This window comes from Molothrus aeneus, chromosome 3 (genome assembly GCF_037042795.1).
Source record: "Molothrus aeneus isolate 106 chromosome 3, BPBGC_Maene_1.0, whole genome shotgun sequence".
NCBI lineage: Eukaryota > Metazoa > Chordata > Aves > Passeriformes > Icteridae > Molothrus > Molothrus aeneus.
This window is the reverse complement of record NC_089648.1, coordinates 30983359-31004644: the sequence shown is the minus strand read 5'-3', so window position 1 is coordinate 31004644 and position 21286 is coordinate 30983359. Positions and strand designations below refer to the sequence as shown.

The 21286-nt window shown below is 39.6% G+C and overlaps 2 protein-coding genes across 4 annotated transcripts in view; one reads left to right on the top strand and one right to left on the bottom strand.

Annotated features, from left to right (window-relative positions):
* Nucleotides 1-20007, top strand: part of AKT3 (AKT serine/threonine kinase 3) — a 152845-nt gene extending 132838 nt beyond the window's left edge. The window contains exons 12-14 of the mRNA XM_066546605.1: nucleotides 1106-1193; nucleotides 10521-10623; nucleotides 12663-20007. Coding sequence (XP_066402702.1) covers nucleotides 1106-1193; nucleotides 10521-10623; nucleotides 12663-12748 — 277 coding nt within the window. The 3' untranslated portion in view covers nucleotides 12749-20007. The remainder of the gene's footprint in view (nucleotides 1-1105; nucleotides 1194-10520; nucleotides 10624-12662) is intronic.
* Nucleotides 18987-21286, bottom strand: part of SDCCAG8 (SHH signaling and ciliogenesis regulator SDCCAG8) — a 104562-nt gene continuing 102262 nt past the window's right edge. For all 3 annotated transcript variants that reach the window (XM_066546601.1, XM_066546603.1, XM_066546602.1), the window contains exon 19: nucleotides 18987-19328. The gene's annotated coding sequence lies outside the window, so the exon portion shown is untranslated. The remainder of the gene's footprint in view (nucleotides 19329-21286) is intronic.

Sequence of the window (21286 nt, the reverse complement as noted above, 5' to 3'; positions counted from 1 at the left end):
TCTTCTTGTTAACATTTAGCACGTATGGTCTGCTTATTTAGTTAGGAGGAGCTTTTTTTCTGCTGCATCTTCCTTCTGTTAGGGCAGTAGGATCCCAAGTCTCAGGGAGAAGTTAGATGAGAGCTGAGCAGTCCTGAAGTCAATGTGCTGTTGAGAAAGACAGAGGTTCCCATCCTTGGATGTGGGGTTATTTCTCAACCAACAACAGCAGCTCAAGAGAGCTCACTCAGCTTGTCAAGTCAAAGTGGGCTTTCTAATGCAACAAGAAATGGCCAGTTCTCTCTTCTATTCTCATGTCAGGGTTAGTTTTTCTCTAGGTTAGGGAGCTGATTCTGCTCACAGTCATCAAGTGGGAATGATGCTGTAGATGCAAGTGAGAGAAGAGAGGTATGGGCCAGACACTCCTCTCTTGGCAGCAGTGACCCCTTCTGTGAGCTCAAACCACCTTGGGCAAGTTCACCCAAAGGAGGTGAAATTCACCTCCTAAGATGATTCACCAGACAGAGTCTGACTTTGGCAAGCTATGAGCCACAGTGAGTAGTGTGGTTATTTACAATAGCCTTTAAATAACCTTCTCAGCAGGCCTACAATTTATTAATTTATACTAATTGACTCAGATTGAGACTATTTTATGGTAATTGGTTAATTGTTACAGCACCCAGATGCAACAGCAGTGAACACTGTATAATAATGATGCACAAGTCATTACTGAGTCAGTGCCCGGCACGTCTTTGGCAAAATTTTATATCAGCATTATTGGGTTGGTTTGGATTTTAATAGTGCCAGGACATTAGCTGGGCTTTCAATCAAACTAAACTTAAGTATGTTTTTAAAATTAATGAATTACTAAAAAAGCTCATCATGGACGGTGACAAACACTGTAGTTGGAATAATCAAAAAGAACAGACCATGGCATGGGTACTTTCGCTATCACGAATTCTCTCGAGATCGCCAGAATTCATGTTAAACAGGTGAAATCTTCAAATTAGTTGTGTGAGAATTGTCCCCAGATAGTCAAAAAGAAATGGTCACTTTTCCAACCATAGCAATAATTTGATCTCCCTATAAAAGTTTAATATGTGTTTTTTTCCCTCACTCTCTTTAGACTTGGTGGAGGCCCAGATGATGCCAAGGAAATCATGCGTCACAGTTTCTTTGCTGGAGTAAACTGGCAAGATGTATATGATAAAAAGGTATGTCTTTGTATGGCATTGAATAATCTGGCTTCTGCAAGGTGCTTTCAATGATAGTCATAGACTGCTATTCTCTGCAGTTAGTAATTTTTTTTCTTTGCAACTTTTTTGTGTTAATACAACTGAATAATTATTCTGAACAAGGTATACTTACCTAATCTTTGTGTTTTCAGTAATAATTTGTCAGTTCACCAGAAGTAAATTTTGCAAACCAACCTAAACCTTTTATTACGTTAATGTCCAAATTTTTCCCTTTTCTTTTCTCTTCCTGGGCTTTCAAGAGAAAAGTACATGTATGACTCAAGATAATGGGAAAAATGTAATATAGTTTATCTTGAATTGTCATTTTATTTCTGCCTTCTAGTGAAAAGTTGTTTTATGAAGAAGGGAAATTAAGTGATTGTAGTAAAAGTATACTTTCTGATTGTTTGTGTATAAGATGAAACCTTTTTCAAACTTAAAGAGCTATCTAAGAGAATTAAAATAGTGTTAAAACACTGAGCCAAAACAGCTTGTGGAGAAAGCAAGTGCTGGGAATTCAAATGGAAAAGTTTTCTCCAAACCCAGTCCTGTTCCTGTATTGATCAACACTTTGAGAATGATTTTAGAAAATGAATTTATCTTACATGGGAGTGAAACTCAATTCAACTTCAGTTGTTTTATATACAGAAACTGATTTTATCTCAGTATTTCTGTAAGAATTTACTTGTTGCTATAAACCCTTTCTATTTTGATAAAGACTTTTCTTTTTTCCCCAACTGTTTTACATTGTTAATCTGCCAGTTGAGCTGCGTAATTTTAAAAGATAGTTTTTTCTCCTTTTTTTCTTGCTTTGTTCAAATAAAAGGAAAATGGAAGACATACGACTGAGCAGAATATGTTTATGCTACAATGTCAATGATACAAACTGTTTTTTCAGTTGTTGTTGAACTGGAATTTTAAAAATGTGTGGTTGTTGGTGTGGTAACTTCTCTGACAAATACCGGAATTGAAATGAAAGCCTGTATATGATGATACAAAATATGGTACTCTGAAATTACTTGATACAAGTGCGATTTTTCCCTGGCAGTATCACAAGGTTTCAAGAAACTCTACAATAAATAATCAGAGCAAGTATATTAATCAGGTTACTTTATGAGCTCAACCACTGGTTGGTTATGTAAGGACATTGTAGAGAAGCACTGTGAGGATAAAATCTAAAAATACAAGTTGAGGACCTTTCTGAAGTAAAAAAAACAAAAACCAACACTAAAATTAATAAGGTTGCAATGTACTAGGAGTGGGTGAGGGGAAAAAAAAACCCTGTTACATTATTCTTGCTCCCTTGAAAAACATTTCTTAATTATCTTACATTAGAAATAGAACTTTCAATTCTACACCGTGTTCAGCATCTTATTTAGTTAAGAATATATAGATACTGTTAATTGCTTGTGCTTTGATTCTTTCCAAATGAGCATGGCAAATGTGTTTCAGTCAAGATCTTTTTTTGAGCTATTAAAATAAAAGGAGGCATTTTGCAGATTAAAAAAAAATATAATTATATAAAAATATATAAATGCCAGCACTTTGGTTTTATGCTTGTGGAAGTAGATATTGGCTTATTGGAGTATCATAACTAGAGAAACTCTAGTTATTCTTTGTTTACTGTGGACACTCTTGCTTTGAGAAACTAAATTTGCCAGTGAAATATCAACTGAATTTCCTCAGTTGGACAGTTCACTTCAAGGATCATAAGAATTGCTTCTGTGCAGCATTAGCACACAGTGTGTCCTTTATGGAAAAACAAGTCATGAAAATGACTTCTGACAGTCTGCTTTTCTGTTTAATTAAAAATAGTTTTGTTCCTATTTGTTCCTTGCAAAGCTGTTTGCCTGGTTAAAATATCCATTGTTCCTTCTGCACACACAGTCTTACACTCTGCAGACTTCAGAGCTGTGCTCTGAAATATAATCCTCAAACATAATAATAAGGTTAATGAACTTTCCTCAAATATGTTCATTAGAATGCTTACATGAATATTTTTGAGGTATTTTGGTTTTCTAAAATAACTCGAAGAATCAAATAAATTTGATTTTTAAATAGGTTTATTCTAGGCTTGCCTCTGTTGCTGTTTGTTGTTGGATGTAGAGTCTTCAGCAGTAGGGTCACTTAATGAAATTGATAGTGGATATAATTATTTGCATAGTAAAAATATTTCACAGTAATTTTGCCTGAGTTTTAAGCACCATGGCACTATAATTTTCTGGCTGCATTTCAGGAGTGTGTTTCTGTTAGAAATGAAAGAACTGAAGTTCACTCTCAGAGTAATGGAAACCAAAAAATCGTGTGGATTCTGAGTAGTTGCTGGGTGATAGCTTTGTACATGTGCACACTGTGCTCCTGTGCCTCTAATTTTATCTTTTTACTAGGTTATCACTTTCCTGGTGTGATTAGAAACAGAATTACATATCTCTAAACTATTTCATGTATTTCATGTGACAGACCACAGCTCTGTCAGGTCAAACGGATCCAAATGGTCAAATGGAATTATTCAGTTTCTGATACTGCTAGCTAGATAACCTAATTTGGTACTACATAATGATAAAAAAATATTGTATGGCACACTGGAGCAGAGAAGGTCGTTGCCTTTAAATGAAAAATGTATAGTAGTTAGCATTTGTGATCTGATGTATTTATTTTTGGCAGAAAAACCATGAGGGCATATGAAAGAGAGCAGCCTGTGCCAGGTTCTTCCTGTGATCATCTCAGCCCTGATGAGTTTTTATCTCTCTGCCTGAGTATGAGAAATTGAATAGTTTGGCAAACTCTGAAGACTTCAAAAGCCCATGTACTAAATAAAATACTTGTTTTATTTTTAGGTAGAATCAGGAAGCTGTTTGAAATTTTTCTGTTTCTCATGTAAGAATTGCTTTAGCAGATTTTTATTTGGGTAGCAGACATACACTAAAGTTGTCACATGATCTGTTTAGGGTCTTTCACTGAACAAAAAGCACTTGGGCATTACTTAAAAGGTCAAAATTTGGGTATGTGTTCAGGCTTGCAGCTTGAAGCACTCAGTAGCCTCATGGCAAAAGAGGTCCAGACCTTTTAGTGAAGTCTGGTTTTCCTCCTGCATATGATATGGATGAAAGATGGGAGAAACCATGTGGAAATTTGGGTTGAGATGCATGTTCTGATTTGTGGTGATACCTCCAATTGTCTCTGAAGAAAATTAGGAAGTGCCAGCAAATGAATCTGTTGGGATTCAAGGGAGCAGGGACAAATGGCAGCAGTGGTTGAAGGGGGAGCCTGGCTTTGCAGGAGGTGCTTTTGGAGGCACCTGTCCTGCTGTGAAGGCAGTGACTTCTGACAGCTGCAAGAAGCTGTTCCTCACCCTTCAGCTGTGGCTGCTTTGGTTTACTCAAGACACAAACCCAGCAAATGATGAAATCCCATGATCCAAGTCCTGGGTTCAGGCCTGGAAAAATCTGCAGTAAAACTATGATCTGAAATCACATTTAAGTACTTCTATGTATCAGATTGTGCAGGGAGAGGGTGGGAGGTAAATAGGAAAGCACCACCATTTGGTTTTAGCTTGTTGCTAATTAAATCAAACTATTTTCAGACAATGATCTGCACTGCCACAAAACCTGCAGAAGTTACCCTCGTTGGTTGCTTTTGTGTTGCTGCCATGTGAAGTTGTAAAAAGATCAGACAACATCTAACCAGTCTGATACCTTAAACTATATGGACAGACCTAGATGTTGATTGCCACCCTTCTCCCAGCTGCTTGAATTTACAGGGAGGAGAGTATGCATCAGTGTGTCTGATTTTGAAACTTATGTTGCTGGGGGTTTGTGGTTTCACTCTGTCCATGGTAACAGCATTGTGTCACTTGGGAAACAGTTTATTCATGGGTAAACCTCACTGCTGAAGCCAGTTTTCCTGTGGACTTGTGTCCTTCCACTACTGAAATTCCAGCTCCTTGTCCTCCCCCTGCCCAGGACCACCACATGCAGGGTCTGTGGGGAATTCCCAATTCCCAGCTGTGCTGTGGCTGCTGCCTTTGGGGCCATGGATGGGGAGGAACCCGTCCCTGCAGGAATGCTACTGACTGTCTTGAAGCTCAGCTCAAATGACCTTCTTTCCCCCAGGCAGAAACTCTTGTTTGAGGGGCATGGACAGATGTTCCTCCCATCTCTTCAGCACAACTCAGCTGCAGCCTGTTGGTTGATGGGATTCTTACAGTAGTGGAATGGCCTGAAGTGGTGTCAGGGGAGGTTTAGGGTGGTTATTAGGAAAAGGTTCTGCACCCAGAGGGTGGTTGGGCACTGGAGCAGCCTCCCAGGGATGTGGCCACAGCACCAGCCTGGCAGAGCTCAAGAAATGTTTGAACAGCACTCTCAGGCACATGGTGTGACACTTGGGAATGGGGAATGGTGTGGTGCAGGGCTGGGACTTGTATGTGATGATCTTTGTGGGTCCCTTCCAAGTCGGCATATTCTGCAATTCTCTGAAAATTCCCTTTAAATTAAAAGGAGAAGAAAAATCAGATTGATGTTAAGCATCATACATTTCATTTGGCAGATTGAGTGTATCATGGTTACTTTGAGGTAGCTTCAGCCACTTCATGTACAACACTAAGACAAGTGATTCCTGGTAAATGATCTTTGAACAAATAGTGTTACATGTTTTCTGTCATACTGAAGTATTTATGTAGTTGTTCACTAAGTGGGAGAAAGTTCAAGGTGTAGAATCAAGCCTGTACATTTCCGTGTACCTACAACAATCAAATACTGTGCCTGCCCCTTTCCTTCCTCTAGGAGATGAGTGTCAAATTTTCCAGGACTTGAACTGTGGAGAAACTGTGGCGTTTCTCACACACTGCTCTTGATGGATGCCAAATGGAAATGCCATTCACTGGAGATAATGAAGACACTAAGAATTTGGTATTGCTTCTGCTGTCATTTCATCAAGCCTTTGAAATGGCCAGGGCAGATTCAGCTTGACAGATGGATATGAAATTGGATTTTTGTCTTGAACACAAACTCTTAAAGTCACTTAACTCACACCGAGTTTAGACTTTTATTTCTTTATTTGTACAGACACATGCATATCTATGCATATATGTGTGTGTAATGCATAAACCCAGAAAATCTGTATTTCAGCTCCATAGAGTAGATTGTCAGGAGGTGCAGTTCCCTGTCTGGTTGGAGAATTTTTCTGAACTGAGGCCACTAAAGAAAATTATCCCATACTAGAGTTTGGCAGCCATGACCAAGCATTGCAATTCTCTTGCAGACTGACAAGGCCTGTGCTTAACAAAAGTTTATCTTACTCCTTTTGGACACAGGTTACTGGATGTGCCTTCCACATCCCTCTTGGTCTTCATGCCAGAAATGAGGAATAGCTGTGCATGTGGATACTATTTCCTTGTGCACCAAATGTGGTATTTTTGGGATCCCCCTTCGTGGGAAGGAATGATGAATCTGACTCCATGTTCTTAAAATGCTAATTTATTATTTTGTGATATTATATTATGTTAAAGAATGCTATACTAAAACTATACTAAAGAATAGAGAAAGGATACTTACTGGAGGCTTAACAAGATACTAATGAAAAACTTGTGACTCTCTCCAGAGCCCTGACACAGTTGGACCGCGATTGGTCATTAAATCAAAACAATTCACATGTTGGATAAACAATGTCCAACCATATTCCAAAACAGCAAAACACAGGAGAAGCAAATGAAATAATATTGTTTTCCTTTTTCTCTGAGGCTTCTCAGCTTCCCAGGAGAGAAATCCTGGGCAAAGAGGATTTTTCAGAAAATATGATGGTGACACACCAAATGTGAAATGTTGCAGGCTGTAGAGTGGTATCTTCATGTTGTGGTCATCAGAGTGGTTGTTGATGTTGGGTGTCTCAATCTTTGTCATTAAACCTCAGCTTCAGTCTTCCTTGGGATGTATGTGGAAGCTTCTGGAGTGTCGCTCTAAGCGTTTATCTCTGCAGCATTTGCACCTTATTTGTCTTTCTAATGGTTTCAGCTGAAATTTGTGGACATTTTGCTTTCTGTTTTTAAATGAAGTTTGACAACTAATGGACAAAGGAGACACCCCTCCAGAAAGATGATTGCCAAGAATTTACTTGGGGAAGGGGAGGCATACCTTTGGTGTTAGCTCAGGAGTCTGGGGTGGGATGTCCACAAGACTTTAGCCCCAGTTGGTTTGGTGAGGTAGAACTGATGGAAAGGAGCAATCCCCTGTTCTCTGTGCACACAGCTGTGTGGGAGGTGGAGGTGATGCTGTGAGGGAAAGAGGCAAAGTGTATGGGAAGATTGAAGAAACCTTTCTGCTACTTCTGTTCAGCTGTATCTGTGCTTCTTAACCTCAGCTGCTGCTTCCCCTTTTCCAAAGGTTTTAGGGGATGGTTGATGTACATAAGGCACAGCCTGGATAAAAGCCAGTGTATGCTGTTGTGGAGAGCCACATGGCTGGAGAGTTTGTTTTTGCAGTCAGTGAAGTTTCCAAATGGCTTTAATGTCCAGGATATGAAAGATACTGCTGTGAGATAGATGAATCCTAAAACACCATTGATATAAATTTGCATCAAGTCTCTCCCTTTTAGTTACAGCCTGGAGTTTCATGTCTTCTACTTGTTACACTTCCCCAGACAGCTGAACTTCTCTCATCAGTGCAATTTCCATCAGCTGACTTATTGGATGTTATTGATGCAGAGTTTTCTAGTAAGCCTAGCTGCTGAGCATTGAATCAAAGCACTAATTTAATGAGTTTTGTTGTAATGGTGCTTTTCATACCTGATTAAAATTACTGTAATTATTTGTTCCTTAAGAGTCACTTAGCACTGTGCTTCTCTTCCTAAAATAATGTTTTCAAAGTATTTTCCATAACCATTACTATTTCAGGTAGATGGAGAGAACAAGGGAACGATTTAAAGTCGTAGTGAGGCTTGTTCATCTCAGTGGATTCAAAAAAAAAAAACCAAAACCCAAATCCCCGGACAAACCAGTAGTTAGCCTGTAAGTTTTTGAGAAAGAAACTTGTCATCTAATGCATTTTCCTTTTCCTCTCCAGCAGCACACCCATACATATATGACTGCCTATAGTGATCTTACCTTGCCATACTTTTTGTGTTTCATTAACTACTTCAACCTGACTCACAGTTGTTATAGAACAACTATAGAGGGGGTTCACTCCTTCTCTTTTTGCAAAGCAGTTGTAGCATGAAAGGTCTCAGGTGTACTTCACAGCAGGAGTACTTTGTTGTACTGCAAATGTGTGCTGCACCATTGAAAAGACATTGCTTCTTGTCCTTGACTTGAGAAAAAAGAAAATTTTCCCTTGGCTTGTATTATCATTATTTTAAAATGAAAAGTTTTATTTTTCTATGAAATGGCATTTTCTGTTTCTGACCAGTAAAAAGCATTCCAATCAGAGAAGTAGTAAAATCGTTATAACCAGGTTATCTTATACATTTTTTTCATACTGAATTTATTGCTTAGATCTGTCAAAGCATTTTTTTAAAAGGATGTGATGGACACTTGGCCTTGACTAGAATACATTACTTGGTTTCCTGTAATCTTGTGTAGGCATTTTTGTTTGTTGTTTTTTGTGGGCTTTTTTCTGTGTTTTTTTTGGTTTGGTTTGGGTTGTTTTTTCTTTTTTTTTTTTTTTTTTTTTTCCTGTGTTTTTGCTTGGTGTTTTCAGTTTTTTTGAATGTTCTTTCTCAGATAGAAAAATGGGAATAAAATGGCAGTGTGGGATGTTGCACTGGCATAAGTCTGTTTTTAGGAATTGTGTGGCTGCATTGCTGGAAAGATGTACAACTTTGGAAATCTGCTTTAATAGTGCAGAGTTGTTCGGGATAGCCTGGGTGCATATAAAAATACTTTTCAAAAAGTGAAGGAATCTGTGCAATAAAATAGAATACTTTGTTTATAAACATTGGATGAAACTTGATTTATACCTGGAAAATTCTTCTCATGTTGTGCTTATATATGTTAGCTCCTTAAGGATTTATTCTGCAACTTTTGCTTCGAAATACCTCCCTGCTGTTGTATGTTTTCCATACAGGACAATGTAAGGGAAAGCTGAGCTTAGTTTTGTAAAAGTATCAATCAGATTTATTGTACTCTGTTAAGTATATGAAGTGATAGATTTGTTTTTGCTTAATAATTGCTTGCACTGTTACTGAAGATCTGGATCAGATAAAATCAGTCTCAGTATGTACAGATCATCTGTGCATCTAGAGCATAGAACTTGGGAAGAGGAGGGAGGGAGTAAGCAGCAGCTCCTCCTTTGCTGTGGGGCAAATGACCAAGTAAATTGTTTGGTGTTAGTGTTTTGGAGCTGAGGAGAGAGAGAACGTGGTGAAACTGGTGAAAACCCCATGCAAGGTGATAATATCAGTGAGCCAGGATATAACCTGTTGTATTGAAAGGAAAATCAATTACACTTATTCTCAGGGCATATGAGAAGATAGCACCAAGGGGCTCCCAGGTACAAACAAGAACATTGTCACATCACATACACACACACATACACACACACAATTTGCAGTGTCATACATACAAAACTGCTGTACTGTTTTTGGACTGGCAGCATGCAGTGTGATATTCCATCCTCAGTGTGCCTTCCAGTAAAAATTGATCAGCAGTTCTTTTGGTAGAGAAGGTGGATACTGAAGCTGGGTCAAAAGAGGAGCAAGGGAGTCCTGCCTGCAGGCTGAGGGCGGCTGCCAGTGATTTGCTGTTGGGAAATCCCACCCTGTGCTGTGAAAGCAGTAGGCAGGTTTAGATACAGCAACTCCCTTAAGCCTGATCTGGCCTTTTTTCAAATGTAAAATTTATTTTCATATCATGTAATATCTTTCAATGATAAGCTCAGATGAAGGCCTTCCCACTGAAAATAAAACCCCCAAACCATGCTTATTATGCTGTGTAGTCTTTTTATTCTTAGCTGTTTATATCACCCAGTTGTGGTGAAGTATCTTGAGATGCCTTTGCCTGACAGCTATGTGGGTAATTAAATTGGCCTGAAGAGTTTCTAGGTAATTATCTTTATGCAGCTCAATTTATCTGCAAGTCATGTGAGAGTGATGCTTGGAATTTAGTTTGTTGTGCCATTGATTGGATTCTGAACTGGTATTTTTGGGATTGACTCAAATGGGTTTTATCTCTTACTGGAAGTTAGAGACTCAGCTGCCTCTCCACAGACCTATTTGTTTGATTTGGGGTGTAGAGAAAAAGAACTTACTTGTTTTCCTGATAGTAATTTGGCTGCTTTGAGATTTAGTAATTTTGTATTTTTTCTTGGTGCCTTTCAGCTTGTACCTCCTTTTAAACCTCAAGTGACATCTGAGACAGACACCAGGTATTTTGATGAAGAATTTACAGCTCAGACTATTACAATAACACCGCCTGAAAAATGTAAGTCAGAAAAAATGCATAAGCATGATGTAACAATAATGTTTCTAATAAAGCAGTGTGTAAGGTTTTTTCTGTTTGAATAGAAGAGCTGTTCTCAGTGTTATTAATAAAAGTCTTCATATGGAAGTGTGTGAGAGTAACTCTCAATGACAGCTTTATTTTGAAGATGCAATAATTACAAAGCTTAGAATATTAGATCACTCTGAGTTGGGTTTTGGGGGCATTTTTGGTGTGGATCAAAATCAACATTCTTGTGTTGATTCTGTTTGGAATTTTTTTCATTTGTTTATTGATTTGGGGTTTTGTTTGTTTGTTTTTAAATAAAAGAAGACACCAGCTTCAAGTGGTTACTGGCTGGCAGTCAAGGTCCCAGTTCAGCAAAGTAATTGGAACACGGACCCTTCTTTAAGCATGTGGACAGTGCTGGTGTCTTCAGTGGGCTGTGTAGCTTTAGTAAGATGGACATATTTTGAAGTACTTTGAGGACTATGATTTGAAAAAAATCAATTACGTGAAAATTAAATATACTATCAAGTCCCATGCTTCAACAAAGCTCTTAAAGAAGGTGTTAATGTGGATGTAACCATGGCACTGGACCTTGCAAAATTTCTTTATTGGAGGGAATGTGATTTCACCATGGTTTGTGTTTTTGTCATGTTGCATTACACACAAGAATCATGATCTGATCAGCCTAGGCAGGGCTTTACAGGTACTTACTAAGTAACATCTTTCTCCTGAGTTCTTAAAGAATTTCCTTTCTAAATGGGGATATTTGATGGTCTTGTTTGTTTTTTTATATTGGAGGCTGAGAAAGAAGATCACAAAAGTAAAGGCTTAGTTATGATTGCTTAACCTTTCATAAAGCAATCTCATTTTCTGATGTTTTAGAACTCCCAGGTTAGCTGCAGTTTTCTGTTCATATATAGATCTAGAGTATTTTTTTGATTTTGCGTTTTAGTGTCTGAACACAATCACAGAAACATAGAGGGGTTTGAGTTGGAAGGGACCATAAAGTTCATCTGGTTCCAATCCTCCTGCCTTGGGCAGGAGCACCTTCCACTAAACCATGTTGCTCACAGTCCATAATTTAAGTGATTTTAAGTCTTTCTGCTGTGAAAAAAGAACATTTTCTTCTCCTGTCTATCTTGATAAGAATTTGTTCATCTTTGTAACTTGAACAATTTTACGAATTGAATATATGAATATTTTACGAATATTTGGATTAATTTGGGTTCCATTGATTCAATATTAGACCAGGATTAACTCTAGCTTTTATGTGTAGAATATATGAAAATGCAGAGGACACAAAATTCTGAAAGGCTGCATATAAATACATTGTTAGAATAACAGTCTCAGCAAGAGTCTTTAAGAATAAGCACTGTTAAAAAGCCATGTGAGTATGTACATCCAAATTCTCAGAGTTAGGTAACATCTGGTGCCTGCTTTCCATTGGCACTGGAGGAATTATTAAATAAAAATATTTATGAATTTGGCTTATTCTGTATTTCTTCTGATCCCAGTAAATACTGTAAAAATAAATAGTTTACTAAAAATAATAGGTAATAATTGAAACACATAGATCCTGTGCGAATTGTTCATTTTTCCTTTTAACTCCCTTTGAAATGGAGGAATATTTAAGTATATCTACAGTAAAACTATAATTTCCTGAACTCAGCTCAAGAAATGATGGAAACTGGCTGACTCAATTGGCACTTGGCTTCTGTGCTGCCAAAGGCTGGGTGTGCTGGCATGTTGGGATTAGCCTACAAGGGGTAGTTGTGGTTGAAGTTCTCAGGTGATAGTCAGAATAAAATGAACCAAACAATCAACCTGAAATAAATGGTGACTTCTGGGCATGCTGTCCTTTCAGTGAGTATCGTCCTCCTGTGTGAACGTAAGCTTATGAGCTTAACTGAAGTCTTACTTTAACTTGAGCCTTTAACCTAAGCATTGAACCCTGAAAGATCTACTGCATATCAGGTGAATAATAAAATTTTATTGCAAATGTACTGATGTTTTGAACTTCTTCCTTAACACAGATGACGAGGATGGTATGGACTGCATGGACAATGAGAGGCGGCCGCATTTCCCCCAGTTTTCCTACTCTGCAAGTGGACGAGAGTAACTCTTTTGTTCTGCTGCTTCACTGTCATCTTAGGTTTATCAGTGAAAATGATTCCTGAACATCACCACCAGTACTAGATACTACTAAGATAGCAGGGGCACTTTCAGAGACCATTCCAAATTGAACAAGTTTCTTTCCCAAACCTGCCTAAAATCCGTTCTGGTTTTGCATGACACATGAGATTCTCTCTACTCCGCTGTCCTGCTGTTGCTGCTGCCCACAGTCTCAGTATAATAGCAACATCAAGAAGTTACTGACAGTTTCTTTGAAGGTAAATGACTTAACTTCAGCATTGTACACTTTGTGAACAAGTAGTCATCTATTTTTCCTCACAGTGGAGGCTAAACAAAAGCCGTGTTGGTCCAGCTTATCTTCTTCCAGAAGATGAATCAAAATTGTAATTAGTCTAAACAGACCAGGCGATAACATTTTCTTGCATCTGTTTGTGCTGGTTAGAATGAGGAAACGTAGAGGTGGTGATGTACATATGCAAGGTTTCTGTTAGGCATATCATTACTTGAAGCAGGTCTCTGTCATTAACATCTGGCTGGAATTTGTTTGGGAAATTTTTGAGAGAAGGACTTAAATTGTTGATATATATAAATATATATATATATATATATATTATTTTTTAATTACTGTTGGATACTACAGAAGAAGCAGAAGGGCTGGGCTCACCCAGCCTGCCACTTAGAACTTCCAGGTTCATGTGCAATCATGGAGAATTGAACATTATACATGCAAGAAATGAAGGCATAAAAGCAGCAGTTGAAGTTGTTCAAGGGGTTTTATAATTTGCACCAGATAACATCTTTTTCATGCTTTTCTCTTTCATGATATGCATCACCTCTGATGGCTGAAGAATGTAGACAGGCATAATGGTATTGCTTTTCACCAAAATGTGTGCACCAAGGTAAACAGGTGTTTGCCTTACTTGTTTTTGAGTTTGTGAATTAGCTTCCTCTCCAGGTGTTTAACTCCGATTTTTTTTTAATTTTTTTTTTTTTTTGGTTATACTGCGGTAGTATTTATTTTTAAAGATAAGGTTTGTATATGTCGTGTTTGCAAATGCTGCTACTTCTTAGAACAGGCTAATAGCAGTTAATTTTGTAATATATGGAAGGACTGTACAAGCTGAAGGGAATAATGCACTTTTCTCCCATGTGGAAATTTTAACAAGGCTCTGAAATTGTACATACTGCTTAGAACCAGATTTTTGTGAATGAAATACTGTCTTTTAACAGTTTGGCAGTGGAGGTGAGGATTTCCAACCTCATGTGCCAAAGGGTTAAAAGTGAACAGACAAAAAAGCTACATCTTGTGCTCCATTTAGGATAAACATAATGCAAGAGCCTGGCAGCACAAGAGAAAATGTCTGTTCTATATGAAGGAATTGCATTTGAACAACAAGACCATAGTGATTACAAGAAAAGCACTTTATTTTAAAAATTAAAATAGTAAATTTCTGGGATCAGCCGTTCTCAAGGAAAATTTGCCCTCAACCAAAAGAGTCCTAAAACCCAGGAGGTTATGTGTAACCGTGGTACCTGATTGACTGAATTTCAAACATCACAGCAAACGCTCCACTGGTAGGGAAACGTCTTTCCATTTCCGAAGATCTGTATCTAATAGAACATGTGCATAAACTTTAGCTTTGATCTTCAGCAATGATAATCTTAATAATAAACCCTTTGGTGCTAGGAGCTGGGGCGTGACGTGGCGCAGCGGCAGAGCGCGCGCAGCCTTGCAGGCGACATCGGGAACCCCCGACTCCGTGGGATTATCATTGGAAGTATCTCTGCTTTCAGCTCTTGTTAGCTCCCACAAAGACTGTGATATTGCAGAGTATTCCTGGTTGTGTTGTGTGAGTGAGTAGATGAGTCTGAGAGATGTTCCTACACAGATGCCTTAGCCTCTTGATGTGGAAAGTTGAGTGCCCAAGCATGAAGCCCACTGCTGGCAGTGCATGTGCTGGGATGGTCAAGGGGTAGACGGGCATTTTAGCAAGGCAGCTAAAGATGCAGAGTAATTTAGACAATTTTTCATGTTTAGTGTTTTATCTTTAGTAATGGATAATCAGATAGAAATATATCATGATGTATACTCTAACTGCATAGGATTTCATTATGTCACCCCGTAACACTAAAGATGTGTAGATGTTGTCCCTGTGCGGAGAGAGAGGAGAGCAGCAAATGCATTGCAGGTCTGGTGGTGTAGAGGTGTCTACACTGCCACAGTGAGCGAGTGACTGAAATAACCAAGTACTTAACAGAAGGGCATTAATTAGTTCTCTGCAAAGGTCTTGTACTCAGACTGAAACTATGGTGATTCAAAATCTGTGTTACATGCCTGTGTTTTCTCCCCTATGTTTTCAGCTTGTCATAGCAATAAGTTTCTTGGCACAGGGCCCTTCCAGCCAGTGGCCAACTGGCTGTGGCACTGGCCAGCAGCTCCTCGTGGCAGTGATGCCCTGTGCTTTGCTCTCCATTGCGTAGCCAGGTAATGTGTGGTTTGCAGGAGGGGCCTGGCAGTGAACTATTTGTAAATCTTTTCAGACATCACTTTGCATTGCAGTGTCTGCCTTCTGAAACCTCAGTGATCCAGTTTATGATGCAGAGTCGGCAGCCACTTTGTGCTGCCCAGGCCCAGGGGATTCTGTCTCACCAGTGTTAGAAACAGATGACAGAGAAATGGACAAGCAGTGCTGAGGGAAACTTTAGAAGCTCTTCTTTTGCTGTCTGCGGTTGTGTTTTAATTTGGACAGGAGATGGTGGCTGGTTGTCTTGGTGAGCCTTTTGAGCACAGTACATTTCAGACCTTGACTCCAGCTTGTACTGACTTCCATGACATACAGTATGCCCTCTCGTACTGCAGCCATCTCGGAGGAAATAGGTCGATTCTGTTTGGATTTTGGCAGTTTTGCACACAGCTTCGCTTTCCACACTAATCCATCTTCCAGTACATTCCTGTTGCTTAAAGAACATTTATTCCAGTATTGTTTCACCTTTTTTTTCCATCTTTACTTGCGGCTTCTTAAAGCTGACTGTTCTTGCAGGGGCCATGTGCTTCTCCTAGAGTACAAAAGTAAGGTCTTTCCTTACTAACTGCAGGGTCTATATATTACACCTCAATGTACACACTTTGCTGCTACTGTTTGTACTGTCTACAGTAGAATTTCCTTATCTTGCTCCTGGTAGTGCATTACAGGCAAGCATGAAATGTAAAGTATTTATTTAAATAAAAACCTCTAAATTGGTAATTGAATTACCTCCCTGTAGCTTTAGAGTTTGTGACATTTCTTGACCTTGCTAGTTCTTTCATTAGATCCATGCAAGATCTAGTCATATGGTTAAGGATATCAAGCAGACACGACTACGAACCCAAGAAACCGTATTACTGTTGGTCATACTTAAACTGTTTATTTCCTTAAGTATATGACCCACAAGGATGTGAAATAACTACAAGAAACTGTTTTTGTACACTGTACATCCTTAGTATTTTTACACGTATATGATAGGGATGCACATTATTTTCCTTCGTACAGACAGCTTAAATAAAGCACTATGTCAATCTGCTACTTCTGTGTTTTTTTAATGCTAATTTGTTCTGGAGGATTGTAAATATATATATATATATATGTTCAAGCTTGCCACAGAGGACGTATTTTTTTATACCTGCACATTACTATTAAATATCTTAGAGGATAAAATTCTTAAGTTGTCCTGTGTCAGAGAAAGAAAAATGGAAATGAGAAGGCTATATTGCAGATTACAAAAGATTTCTCAAGTTTTGGGTTAAATATTTACTTCATATTTTAAAGTAATTTTATATAGGTTAGATGTTTCAATCCTGAAATGCACAAAGAATTTACTTAATTTCTTCTTACAAGAAAATGTACATCATTATTTTTTTATCACTGTATATATAATGATCTGTGCATGTTTAGTTACAAGTTTTATTTGCTGTGAAGTCCTAGTGATAACTGTAACTCGCTGTGACATATTTCAGATACTGGGTGAACAGTTTCAGCTTGTAAATGATTAAGTTACAGTATTGTCAAAAAAAAAGTTTTTATGACTAAGCAAAATGTATCTGTGCTTTGGACCGAGGCTGTTTCCATACAGGTGGTTCCTGTTAACTCTGTGAGATGTATGTCACTTATAAATTTGGGTTATACTTTTGAAGATATGCTCCTATCAGAACATCCACCATTTAAGTGATTTTCAGCTGATGAAATTCTTGGCCTCACATCCCACAGCTAGACAATGTTCGGGCAAGGAGATGGAAGAAAGGGAAGGTGGGATTTGCAGGGCACTGCAGAATGGGACTCTTTGAAGCCCACGGGCTGGTCCAGGGCTGTTTGAAGCAGCCAGTCTGGAGGGCTGAGTGTCTCTAAAGCAGTGGGTCATCTAGGTTTTCTGTTCTCTGACGTGAATGCTTCTCAGGAATAGAGGTGCTTCATCCAGGTCTCAGGTTTTTTCCTTTCTTTTTTCCCTCCTTTTTTTTTTCCTCTCCCACCCTATAACAGGAAAGAGCATCAGGGAGACAGCCATCCATTAGTTCAGTGGCATCAGGATGTCAGTGACCAGGACAAAACTGCAGCAGTGACAGGACTATCTGGTCAGGCTGCATCCCGTGTTGTGGAATCACACTCTCTGTGCTGACCTGGATTTGATCATCGGGTCTGATACTTGTACAATTTGTAAAACCAAGCATTTAGTGCTTAAGTAGATGCAGGGGAAGGTGGGGAGGGATATGAGACAGGTAAGCCTGGTGCTGTAATTGCTACAAAGTAGAGTAACTGCTGCAGGGGAAGTTATCCCTTGTGGACTCCCAGCAACACAATAGTTGCACCTATGCCTGGGATGAGTATGAAAATCCACTTCGAGCTATATATACTGGCAGCCCAGGACCCTTTGCTGAAACCAGACTCGTACATGCACGTGGGTAGCTGGCAGTGGGGCCCTGCATGTGGCCACCAGAAGCCACCTGGTAGGTGAGGCAAGTCCAGAAAGGTTGAGGGTCCCAATGTGCTCCAGGGTCTCAGTGAAGCCTAAGTGTCAGGAATAGGTGCCCGAGTTCCTTTGCACACGTAGCCTATCGGCGCTGTCTCCTATTTAAACACAGGTTTATGCTGTGGAATAATAAAAAATAAAGTTTGCATTTCCTACATTTATAAATGTATATTCTTAACTGTGTAACCATCTATAAAGTAGTGACACTTAAAAAGCTGTCAGCCTGACTAGTGTGAAAAATCCTGAGTTTGACTAGAGAGGGCTTTCCTTCAGCAGCCTTTCTTCTCCCTAAAGACCTGAGGCCTTTCTCAGCACGCTCAGTGTCGTATCTGTGAAGCTGTTCAGGGAGGCGATCAGATGTGTTTGGCAGTTTTATATGGCAGGAAATTGAAATAGGGAGGAAAAATCACTTTGATGTTAGGGCTGTACCACTAATAATTCTTAAAATATAAGGGAAGGAAGGATTGTGTTCCACACCCAATAGTAATTTATTGCATGTGTTGTTACTCTTATTTTTGTTATGTTTTCCGTGTTCATGCTGGCTGAAGTAGCTTTATTGCTGGGGAACTGTTCTTTGCGCTTTTTTCACCCCCTTTACCAACTACATTGAAAAAAATAGATGTAGAAACTTTTCTCTTGTGTGTGTAGCTTATCCTACACTAGATAGCAAAATACTCAGATAAATTCTTTCTAAAACAGTTGGGTATTTGAAAAGTAACCTTGAAAAACATGAGTGCACAGTCAACCAGAAAAAATGCCCTCCACCTGTACCCTCCAAGTGTTCTCAGTTCAATAATTTGAAGCCAAGTTCAGCTGGTGCCCTGACTATGTGCTGGTGCAAAAGTCCAGTTTCACCACTTCAGTGTGGAGCCCATCACCTCTTGTAATGGCTCCTCTGTAATAATCAAGGGCTCTTTTCTCTTAAAGGCCTTGCTCAGTGAATGTTTTAAAGGGGAACCTGACCCATGGAAATTCCTCCACATTAGATGGACTATTTCTCAATCTTCTTAGGCTTTTCTGATTAGTAAGTACTTGTCGGGGCTCTCACTTTATATAAAAGTGACAAATATCCTGTTGAATAAAGTTCCCAGGTATATTCTGGTACTGAGTTTGTAAAAAGGAGGGCAGTGTACATGTGCAGCACTTGAAAACAGCCAGCCCCCTTCTCCCTCCTCCCCCTGCACATGCTTTCCCTTGAATTCAGAAGGACAGAACAAGGAACCTAGAGAACCTATTAGGTTTATTCATATTTCAGTCTGTAAATAATATAGACATGTATGTTCAATTATGAAAATAGATAAAAACATTTTATAAACATTGTACAAATTATTGACATCCACACCACGTAATAGCTGTTAAAACTGGCTTGCAAGCCTAGTCTTTTCAGAAAAGTCTCAGCTGTCGTCCTAGAAAGTTTGGTAGGCTGGTAAGGCTTCAAAATATTTGTGATTCTGTAGTTAAAACCAAATAGAAACCAGCTGAAATTAGCTAGCAAGTGTGCCTGTTTTCTGTAGCGGTGTCTTTGGGTGAGCCTCAGACAAGTTTCAGCCAGGTGCAGAGCAGACCTGAAAGATAAAAGGAAGAGATGGGTAGTCTGTATGGCAGTGCCTGTGTTTCTCATTTGTGTCACGTCAGCCTGCAGGCAAGTTCTTAGAAGAGAAATAAAAACTGGTTAAGACTGCAGTAAGGCAGAGTAAACAAGTACAGTTTCAAAGCCTGCACTTCCTGTGGGCCTGCTGTCCTCACCTCTTTCTAAGCTCAGAAATCTTACAGGTAGCAAAAACAAGAGATATCTGTTTTCTGAAAAACAGGATCTCCATGAGCTTTTGACATGGCTCCTGTTTAGCAGTAAATAAGTGAGCTCTTGTTTTGGGGCACATCCAAGATCCTGCCCTTCTCCCTTCCAAGAAGAAGATGGCAGGGTTTTGCCAGAGGGTGTTTACTGTGCAGTGTTCAGCGTGTGTCTGGGGTGGGCAGCTGTAGCAAAACAGGAAACTGTTGCCTTGGTGCCAGTAGGAAACCTCTGGTGGGAAGGCTAATTTGCAGTTTTGAAGCTCTTGCATAGCTGTTGTTTGTGCTTCCTCGGTAGCACTTAAGGACTGAATTGAGCAAGACATCAAACTATTGGAGCTGGGGGAGCTACCTCGAATTAAGCCACTGCAGTACTAAAAATTGAATTTAAGAGATGTACATGACCTCAGAAATAAAAATAAACTTTCTACTTTGGCTGGTTTTGCATTAGAAGACTGAAGGGTTTTGTTTCTTTTTCCTTCCCCCCTTGGTTGGTTAGGCTGAATTAAAGAAAATTCATGAAGCTGCAGTTCATTAAAGAATGAAAAACAGCAACATGGTGTTTTTTTCCCCCAAAATACATGCACCAACATCAACTGCTACAGTTGTGTTTGCGACCAGTGCAAGGAACTGTGGCAATGAAAAGCCTTGGGGCTTAAATTCCATTCCACTACCCTAGTGCCTGGGTAGTGACAACCAGAGGAAACATACTCTGTGCTGCAGTGACCCTCAGCATTAGAGTATGGGCAGAAGCTTAAAAGGACCCCAAAACCTCAACTCCTGAAGAAGTTGAACTCCTTGAAATTTCTGCTGTGACTGTCCTTCCACACCACAATTTCCCAGTGCTAATGCTTTGTGAGATGCAGAACAGAACCTCAGCCTGATTGATGAAGTGGGCAAATCTGACTCCAGCCTGGCCTTAACCTCTTCACAAAGCAAGCACCAATCCTGTCAGAGTCTCTGTACCCCACTGACCCAGGGCCCAAGTATTAAAGCTGTCATTTAAGGTGTGCTGTTCTCTAACAAAATGGGCACAACTGTCACATTCAGGTAATTGGTAAACGAGTTAGTTACTGGACAGTCAGGGTAAAGGCCTTTCCAGTCTTGGTTTCTCCTCCTCCCTAGAATATTTTGGTTTTTCAGTGTACAGAACATTGCAGCACACGGTGCCCAGGTTCCTCTGGACACTCCCTCCTTAGCTCAGTGGCATCTGTTTTAAGGGGCTGGTTGGGTATTAGATGTACACATTGGAAGGGTTTGTAGGAGGGGAACTACAGATGCCTGACTGGTTTATTTTATTCCTGCCAGCAATACTGGGAGGAGAGAAGAACAACTGACTTCCTGTTTGATTAGAAAGCACTCAGGTGGCTTCAGTGCCTCAATCCTCCATTGCATGGCTGTAAAACCCAAGGTGGAACTCCCAGCAGGGCCAGGCTCAACTCCTCAGCTGGTGCCCAGCTTTTGTCCAGTAGCACTGGGCGGGATGGACAGGACTCCCACAGCTGCAGATGCACAAACACTGAGGAGCTGAATACTTGACGCCTCATGTCAGGGCAGTCAGACATCAAACAGAGGTCTATCTTTATCCCTTCCTGTCATGGTTTAACTTGCATCACTTCTCATTAAACTCCATCCAAGCAGAAGTGAAGATTTTCATCTGCTTAAAAAACCCACAACAACATCCACCAACCCCATCTGTGGACTGTCACTGGTTGTTACAAACACCTGGCAG